The sequence below is a fragment of the Dreissena polymorpha genome, chromosome 2 (assembly GCF_020536995.1).
Source record: "Dreissena polymorpha isolate Duluth1 chromosome 2, UMN_Dpol_1.0, whole genome shotgun sequence".
Classification (NCBI taxonomy): domain Eukaryota; kingdom Metazoa; phylum Mollusca; class Bivalvia; order Myida; family Dreissenidae; genus Dreissena; species Dreissena polymorpha.
The window spans coordinates 79,818,266-79,828,626 of NC_068356.1; the positions used below are offsets into that span (position 1 = coordinate 79,818,266).

At 33.8% G+C, this 10,361-nt stretch overlaps 1 protein-coding gene across 2 annotated transcripts in view; it reads right to left on the reverse strand.

Annotated features, from left to right (window-relative positions):
- Positions 1-7,509, reverse strand: part of LOC127867735 (BLOC-2 complex member HPS3-like) — a 42,993-nt gene extending 35,484 nt beyond the window's left edge. For both annotated transcript variants that reach the window (XM_052409090.1, XM_052409089.1), the window contains exons 1-3: positions 7,201-7,509; positions 2,140-2,312; positions 1,592-1,834 (exon numbers count right to left, since the gene is read on the reverse strand). In XM_052409090.1, the coding sequence (XP_052265050.1) occupies positions 1,592-1,834; positions 2,140-2,312; positions 7,201-7,420 (636 nt within the window). In that variant the 5' untranslated portion in view covers positions 7,421-7,509. The remainder of the gene's footprint in view (positions 1-1,591; positions 1,835-2,139; positions 2,313-7,200) is intronic.
- Positions 7,510-10,361: the final 2,852 nt, after the last annotated feature.

The following is a 10,361-nucleotide window of genomic DNA, read 5'->3' on the forward strand; positions in this document are numbered from 1 at the left end:
TCGGAAGGATGGACAGACTGACATACTGACACACTGACGGACAGTTCAACTGCTATATGCCACCCTACCGGGGGCATAAAAACAAACTAACAGAAAATTATGAAAATTTATGTGCAAAACAATATTAATGTTGATCTTGAAGACCTACATTTAAAACCAAGAGATGTGTTTGTCAGAAACACAATGCCCCCTATTGCGCCGCTTTAAAAAAAATTTGGTTAGACCTTTGACCTTGAAGGATGACCTTGACCTTGAACTTCCACTACACAAAATGTGCAGCTTCATGAGAACGCCGCTTTGAAAAATGTTTTTTTTTTACCTTTGACATTGAAGGATGACCTTGACCTTAAAGGATGACCTTGACCTTGAACTTCAACCACTCAAAATGTGCAGCTTCATGATAACACTGCTTTGAAATTATTTTTTTTAAATTTGACCTTGAAGGATGACCTTGACCTTGAAGGATGACCTTTACCTTCCACCACTCAAAATGTGCAGCTTCATGAGAATGCCCCATTGAAATTATTATTTTTTGACCTTTGACCTTGAAGGATGACCTTGACCTTGAAGGATGACCTTGACCTTGAACTTCCACCACTCAAAATGTGCAGATTCATGAGAACGCCGCTTTGAAATAAAAAAATTGACCTTTGACCTTGAAGGATGACCTTGACCTTAAAGGATGACCTTGACCTTGAACTTCCACCACTCAAAATGTGCAGCTTCATGAGAACACCGCTTTGAATTATTTTTTTTGACCTTTGACCTTGAAGGATGACCTTGACCTTGAACTTCCACCACTCAAAATGTGCAGCTTCATGAGATACACATGCATGCCAAATATCAAGTTGCTATCTTCAATATTGAAAAAGTTATGGCTAATGTTAACATTTTCGGACAGACAGATGCAATATATTTGACATTTGACCTTGAAGGATATCCTTGACCTTCACCTTTCACTACTCAAAATGTTCGGCTCCATGAGATACACATGCATGCCAAATATCAAGTTGTTATCTTCAATAGTGAAAAAGTAATGGCCAATGCTAAAGTTTTTTTTCAAACGGACGGACAGACTGACATACACACACACTGACTGAATGACAGTTCAACTGCTATATGCCACCCTACCGGGGGCATAAAAAATATCAGCAGCCATCTTTATATGCAAAACAGTAATGTGACAAACATGAATATTGATGTTAATATTAAAAATATATATTTGAAAAATACCATTATCAATATTGATCTTGAAGACAATAAGGTGAAAATCATCAGTGATAAAAATAATTTCAAAGTTGAGAGGATGAACAATACAATAAATATAGCTCATTTATACATGGTTGTGTTTAAAATAAGACGAGGTCTAATACTTGTTTGGTATAACAATGGCCTATAAGTTTCTGGCTTTTACAATGTTTGCATGACATTAAAATTGTGTATAAATCAGAAATCAAAAATTATACACAAGAACATGCATATTTAGAGTTATTTTGCAATTTAATAATGTTAAATCAATTTTTGATACACAAAGCAAGTTTGCTCTGCTTAAATAATAAAAAATATTATCCATAGTCCAACTCGATCCTACCTGCACACAAGTTGTTGAACTGCATGTCAAGAATTCTTCGCACAAACTCAGCTTGGTTAACGTGTGGCAAAATGTAAGTTCCAGAAAAACAATGACATCAACAAAAATGGTATTTGAATTTGTGATTGTCTTCTCCACAAGTTGGTATAGACGAATCTGATTGTGGAAGGCAATTGCAAGGTTGCTGGTCTCCTGACATGACGACAGGAATGAAGCTGGCTTTTCACTTATCACATCTACTACCTACATAAGATTCAAATTAACATTTAATTACCATTGATATCAAACCTGTATGAGTTATTTTTCAATATAGAATCAATTTATCTCTATTATTCATAATACTTAAATAAACAGTATTGTTCTATCTTTGAAGCACTTGAAATGTTTCAGGTAGTGATAACAAATTTTATAGAATACACATCTTAATTTCAAGCATCAACATTTCAGAAAAAAACAGTGTTTCTGGTACATAAACATTTTGTCTTTTTTTTTTCCCGTACTTTTGTCTTTATTTATAAGGGTAATATAATCATATAACAAAAGCTTACTTCCAGTCTTTGTCCTGTCTGAACATTAGTACTCTTGTACCCAAGACCTGCAACTCTCACCCTAGTCCTATAGTTCACATCGGTGTTAGCTATGTGCCAGTTGAGATACACTTTAACTGACACAACTTCACTTATCCGGGACGACTTTCTCTCAATGGTGGCAATATAATCTCCTGAAATTAAAGTTTTTACATGTTTTAAAGTTCAAGAAAAAATAAAAATATTTATTACAGGATCATTTAATCATAACTGTATCGAATCATGTGTTTATTGTTGATGCAGGGCTTTATTCACAGCTTTGCATGGCCCCTTCAATTTTCAATTTATAATTTGTTACAAGTTTATTAAATAAAATTGAGATATACTTATCATTAGACGCTTCTTTCTACAAGAAAAAAATCATTAAAAATCAATTTATTTATTTTTTATTTGGGAAAAAATTTACAATATCGTTTTGGGATCAGGTCCGTTTGACGACCTTTTTACATAGCAATATACCCCCTGTATATTGTCAAAACTCATACTCAAAAAAGCATGCAATGCAGGTTTTGTTCAGAATACAGTTTTACGGTACTGTGTAGCACAATATCAACATCAGGTACAGTCTTATATGGACCAGGTCCTTTTGAGCTTATTTTTTTGTACCCAGGGAACATTTTAGTATATTTGTACTTAACAGTGTGTTTTTTTCACCATTTTTGGAATGGGGCTGGGTCCCTTTGGATTGGGAAAAATCGCGGCGTTTTGACAAATATTGGGAAATTAGTGTTGTTGTTTTTTGCTTCAAAAATGAGAATTTAAGTGTTTTAAATATAAAATTTAATAAATAGTAACTTGTAGAGCTGGATGGAAGATTAACTTAACGTTGATCTAAAAACAAGAGATGTGTTTGTCAGAAACACAATGCCCCATATTGCGCCACTTTAAAATAAAATTTTCAATATATCACTTGACAGGTTTAGAAATTATCTCCCTTTTAAAGCTAATTACTTCCCTTGCATTGTATTTTTTTACTTTTGACCTTGAAGGATGACCTTGACCTTTCACCATTCAAAATGTGCAGCTTCATGAGATACACATGCATGCCAAATATCAAGTTGCTATCTTCAATATTCAAAAAGTTATGACAAAACTTTAATGAAGGTTAAAGTTTTAGGAAAGAAAAATGCAATGATATTTGACCTTTAACCTTGACGGATGACCTTGGCGAGAGCTGAATGGTTTTTTAAACCATCAATTGGGAATGTTTAGGTCCCATTTGGGTACATAGTATACTTTTTTCCATTGTGAATAGGGCCAGATACTGGGTCCGATTTTGAAAAAAACTAGAGATGTTTTTGTCAGAAACACAATGCCCCCTACTGTGCCGCTTTGTTGTGTTTTTTTTACCTTTGACCTTGAAGGATGACCTTGACCTTTCACCACTCAAAATGTGCAGCTCCACAAGAAGTAAGTTAGAGATTGAATGGAGAAATGAATTTTTATTTTTTATTTTTGACCTTTGACCTTAAAGGATGACCTTGACCTTTCACCACTCAAAATGTGCAGCTCCACGAGATACACATGCATGCAAAATATGAAGTTGCTGTGTTCAATATTTGAAAAGTTATGATAAAACTTTAACGAAGGTTAAAGTTTTAGGAAAGAAAAATACAATGATATTTGACCTTTGACCTTGAAGGATGACCATGACCTTGACTTTTCACCACTCAAAATGCCAGCTCCATGAGAAACACATGCATGGTAAATATCAAGTTGCTATGTTCAATATTGCAAAAGTTATCAATTTTTTACCAAGGTTAAAGTTTTGGGACAGACAGACAGACAGTACAAAAACAATATACCCCCGATCTATCGACCCGGGGGCATAAAAAACACTGCTTAACTTATAACAAGAGCACCGCATAACGGTGCCACGCCCGGCTGCGAAAGCTTGTCAGAATTTTTATATATTTTTTTTAGAGGTCACAGTTACCTTGACCTTTGACCTAGTAACCCAAAATGGGTGTGGCGTGTATAACTCATCAAGGCGCATCTACATATGAAGTTTCAAAGTTGTAGGTGGAAGCACTGTGATGTTAGAGGCAAAGTTAAAGTTTTATATTAGAGGTTACAGTGAACAGTGACCTTGACCTTTGACCTAGTGACCCAAAAATGGGAGTGGTGTGTTAAAACTCATCAAGGTGCATGTACATATGAAGTTTCAAATTTGTAGGTGGAAGCACTGTGATGTTAGAGGCAAAGTTAAAGTTTTATATTAGAGGTCACAGTGACCTTGACCTTTGACCTAGTGACCCAAAAATGGGTGTGGCATATAGAAGTCATCAAGGTGCATGTACATATGAAGTTTCAAAGTTGTAGGTGGAAGCACTATGATGTTAGAGGCAAAGTTAAAGTTTTATATTAGAGGTCACAGTGACCTTGACCTTTGACCTAGTGACCAAAAATGGGTGTAGCATGTAGAACTCATCAAGGTGCATGTACATTTGAAGTTTCAAAAATGTAGGTGGAAGCACTTTAATTTTAAAGTAAATTATGTAAAGGTTTTAGCACGACGCCCGGATGTCGGACGTCAAAGAGGCTATGACAATACCTTGGAGTTTTCTCCGAAAACAGCCAAGCTAATAAGAGCACCAGGGGTACCGATTGGACAATGACCAATTGAGCGTTACTTGATCTTATGTCCTGTGTATTTTTGTTTTATTATTTTGTTGTTGTTGTTTTTGTTTTTTTTAAAGGGACCTTTTCACAGATTTGGGCATGTTTTGAAGTTTTTCATTTAATGCTTAAAATTAATACATGTAAACATCAGAAATAAAGTGTTCCAGTATAAAACAACAATAAAATTAAAGAAAGCTTAAAAAGTATTCCACACCTTGGTTAGATACTGACCCTTTGAGTTAAAGTCAAGTGCTTTAACCACTGGGCTATCCGTTTTGACAAGATACTTGATGTATTGCATACTTCATATAGGCAATCCTTGTTATGTCACAAAGTATAACAATAACAATAGAACTTTACTTATTATACAATTGTTTCATGATTGTAATGGTTTATAATTTTCAGGGTTTTAAATCGCGAAAATAGGCATATCCCTTTCCCACTCAGAAGCAAACTGAAAATTGCTATGTGCAAACAGCATAAAACGAGAACAGTCTGCGAGTAACTCGCTGTCTGTTAAGGTTTTATGCAGTTTGCTACTCATCAGTATCTAAGGGTTAAAAATGGAGCCTTTCAAACTTGAAGGACTTAAATTTATCTTTGTTTTCTAAAGGACTTAAAATGCATCAAAGTGTGTTTCTGAGTGGGAAAGGGATATAGACCAGTTCACGCGTGACGTCACGCGCACCTGCATGTTTACATCCGAACTGCATTGGTAGTTAAAAGAAAGACACAATTAATGGGGAGAAATAGAGCGTGATCGTTTATATTTAAAAGATTTTATTTAGATCTTATTTTTCAACATGCCAACAAGTTGTCCTACTTGACTGAAACAAATAAGATTGAAAACAAGCAATAAATAGATCAATTCCAAATAAACAACAAATAAAAATTATCCATAATGGTATTTGTATGGGAAAACTAACACGTTGACACATTAAATAAACATTTTATTAAATTAAATTCAATATTTTTCATCTGATTGTTTGCATCATAAAATCTCGAAAGCCTTTGTATTCTGGTGTTTAATTGCCCCTTTGTTCTGCATAATCCAATTATCTAGTTTTGATCAGATATTGCCCAGACTTAACTAACAACATCGTGTCATAAACCACACTGGGTGGCAGATGACATTCTGGGCATTAAACACAATTGATGATGCCACCATGTCATTACTTTCCGGTAGTATAATGTAGTCATTTGGTTGAATAATTACCGCCGACATACTTAACAGTTGCTTAAATTAGATATGTTACATATTGTACAAATTTAAAGTCATGTTCAATATAGATTATCGGAAATTGTACACAGTAAAGATACTAGCCCGTTTGATTTATAAAAAATAAATTATTTATTAAATATAAAATGTACGTAAAAAACATTTAACATATTTAGCGGGTATCTGTTAATTGAAACTACGTCATTCTGTATGAAGATTTAATGATACAGCAAATGCACAAATGACATCATAAAAACAAGAAATTACGTTTGACACCAACGGGGCTAAATAATGCTTTCAAAAAAAATAATGAAACAATATGTATGTATATACACAATATACATGAATACACAGTTCAATTTGCATCATGTGACGTTGTGTTTTTCAGTTGTACATTAATATTCCTCAATAGAGTCACTCTCTGTACAAAACCCATCCAAATTTAAATAACGGTAAATACCGTCATGCACTTCACTTTTATTGTTTTAATAGGGCCTTGTAGTATGCCCCTGTTTCAACGAACCTCTGACACATTCTACCACTCATTTTTTATTACTCTAGCGTACTCATGCCATTGATAAATATAATTTTATAATAAGATGTATCATTATTGTAATTTATTGAAGCGTTTCTGCAAATAATAATATGGCTAATGCATAGAGCTCTTTGTTGTGTCAAATTGTCGGTCTTTCAGTCTTCAGACAATCTTTACTTTGATGCTAATGACACGTTCTTTAAAGATGCAAATAAATGTATTAATAAATTCTTTTGGCGCTAAATATTATATTTTTTTAAATATTATTTAGGTGTTGTTTTTTCGGAGTTTCTTTTCTATTGATTGACTTAACAACTGTCGTTATCCATATGTTTTGCGTTACTGTAACCCATGCTTTTGCCTGCCAGTGCACTGCGCATGAGAGAAAATCGAGAACTAAACCGATAACAATGAACTTGTCTTTAATGGATATTTAAGAGCATGGTAAATGTTCAGTATTAATGCTTCCTTGCAAAAAAATAACTATAACCAAACTTTGCAAATCTGATTTATCAATTTATTTTAATGTGAAAATTAATGTAACTTTAATGGGTTGATAGTTACTAACTTTTATGACTGCGCACATTAGAAAAATCATTTCGAAGACAGGTCTGTGGGTAAAACGTATAAGAAACAAATAGTCCACCTGTTATATTGTACTCAATTTGCTCAACATGGGCGCCAGTTTGAAAGAAGCAATATTTTGACCACGAATTTGTCTGCTGTCGTTTAAAAACTTCCACTCGACAGTCGCTCGATCCCGCAAAAAGAAAATTGGCCCCAGAAGCGAAACACCGCGGCTCAGAAGACAGGTTTTCTATTATGTGCGACTTGCGAAAGTTGTAACATTTTAGAACCTTCACCATTTTTGTTCGTTGGTTTATTAGCTATCACGAAAACGTAACTTTCGGTTTTCGCATTTCATCGTCGTCCGCCATTTTGTTCGGATCACATGATCTGCAAGTATGAAAGACAACACAGAACAATACAGTGCAGGCTACATATTCCCTGAGTAAAGCGGTTAGATTAAGAGATACAGATCCGAGGATCGCTGTTTCGATGCCCGGAACTGACCCATACATGGAAATGGGAACATTTCTCCACCTCTCTAAACGGTTTATGGACGTTTCGTGCCACTACCAGTTTTGCCACTGATATTTGTGTTGAAAAGGGGTAGACGTTTCGTCCCACTGATAATATATAGGCGGATAGGTGTGAATAATGCCGTATAGTTGTGAATGATATTGGGGTGTATATAAATGTAGAAAATTACAACAATGTTGACAATTATGATTATAAATAACAAACAAATAAAATGATTTATCGTTAGTATACTAATATTTGTAAATAGTGTATTATATGCGATAAACAGAAAGCATAAAGTGTTGTTATTTTTTATGAATCATGTGTATATGCTTGTAATAATAAAATAAAATGATTTATTGTTAGTGTAAAACATGTGTGCATTGTTCATTATGTTTAATAAATATAAAACATGAAATGCTGTTATTTTCTATGCTTCAATTGTATGTATTATATACATAAATAATAATATATAACATGAATGAACAATAATACAATTAAAAATAAAGTTGGTCTTTTTCTTTTAAGAAAAGCTTATGCTTTACTATCGACTCACAAACTTTCAATTAGCCGTATGTGTCTTTACGTAATTAGCAAACAATTAATTACCGATTTGGGCCTTTAATTTACCGACACGGGCCTTTAATGGCCAATTAGTAACCAATTAGTAAACAACTCACCGCTTTAATTATGATACAAACTGTGTATGTGTGTATCAGAGTTTATTTACAGGTCCTACCGGCCTTTTCACGAGGTCTTTGAGGTAAACTGTGTAATTCATTGAAAGAGTAAATAAAGTCAGTTGAACACACAGTATAAAAGTATATAAAACTCTTCACGTCAATTTTAAATGAGAGACTTAATAAATTTTTGGAATCGAATGAAATTTTAAACGAAAATCAGGCAGGTTTTAGAAAAAATCACTCTTGTTTGGACCACATATTTGTTCTTCAATCTTTAATTGAAACCCTGCGCAAAAATAAAAAGAAGTTGTACTGTGCCTTTATAGATTTCTCTCAGGCTTTCGACAAAGTGTGGAGAAATGGACTCTGGTTAAAGCTGCTATCAAGCTCCGTTACAGAAAAAATATTTAATGTTATTTATAACATGTACCAAAATATCAAATCTTGTGTTTCCCTAGACCATAGCTCGTCTCCGTTCTTCCCATGCGAAAACGGCGTTCGGCAAGGTGAAAATCTTTCACCGATCCTTTTTTCTATATTTTTAAATGACCTTGAGAGCCATATTATTATACGCGAAGGTAAAGGTGTTGAAATACCTGATCCATCTAGTGCTTATCTCTGGCTGAAGCTACTTGTTTTGTTAAACGCCGACGACACTATAATTCTGTCAGACGATGAAAAAGATTTTCAGATAAGTTTAAATGCATTTGATGAATACTGCACGCAATGGAAACTCAATGCAAACACTAATAAAACAAAAATAATCATATTTGGGGCTAGAAACATCGCGCCCTATAAATTTTACATTGGCAGAAATGAAATCGAAATTGTTAAGCAATACAAATACCTTGGTGTCATATTTTCGGCTAACGGTTCATTTCTAAGCGCACGCCAACAAAATATCGAACAAGCTAAAAAAGCAATGCATTTACTTTACATCCGTGCAAATAATTCAGATCTGCCACTAGATTTAACATTAAAACTTTTTGATCATACTATTGTACCAATACTGACATATGGCTGTGAAATATGGGGTTACGAAAATTTAGACATTATAGAACGAGTACATAGAGAATTCCTAAGAAAAATTACTATGTCACGTAAAAGTACTCCGTCATATATGCTATACGGTGAACTTGGTAGATATCCGCTACATGTCACTATTTACAGCAAAATGATAGGCTTTTGGAGTAGAACTCTTTTAGGAAATGACAATAAATATTCTTAAAAAATGTATATTAACCTTATCAACAACAACTCGCGTAACTTTAAATGGATATCTAAAATTAAACAAATATTGGATACGACAGGCAAATCGATCGTGTGGCATGAACAAAACTCGCCCAATATGAAATCACTATCATTACAAGTTAAACGTGTACTCATTGATCAATACATTCAGCAGTGGCATGCAGACTTGAACCAATCAAACAAAGGGAAATTTTATAATTCATTTAAAAACAATTTTGAATTTGAGAATTACCTTAAGCTTCTTCCCAAATCTAAGTATGTACCTATATTAAAGCTACGCACCGCTAATCATCATTTCCCAATCGAAACTGGCAGATGGAACGGCACACCCGAACTAAATAGACTGTGCACTTTATGTAATGAAGGCTATATCGGCAATGAAGAACATTACATTTTAATCTGCACCCACTTTACTACCGCTAGAATCGATATAAATATGTTCTCAAGACCTGTTCCTACTGTTAATAAACTCAAATATATAATGACCAAAGAAAATGTTGATTACCTACATAGATTTAGTAAATTCGCTAACACCCTTTTAAGAAACATCAAATAATTCGCCCTTTATCCTAGTTGTGTTTGTCCAAACTTATATAAAATTGAAGTGTAAATTGTATTGTTAATTGTTTTGTGAATTGTATTGTGAATTGTATTGTGAATTGTGTTGTAAATTTTATAGATGTTTGTAATACTTCCCATCATTTATAGGAGTAAGAAAATACAACGCTATTTTGTTCCTTGCATTATCCCACTAACCATTGTTTTTCTGTTTGTTTTTTGTTGTTGTAAT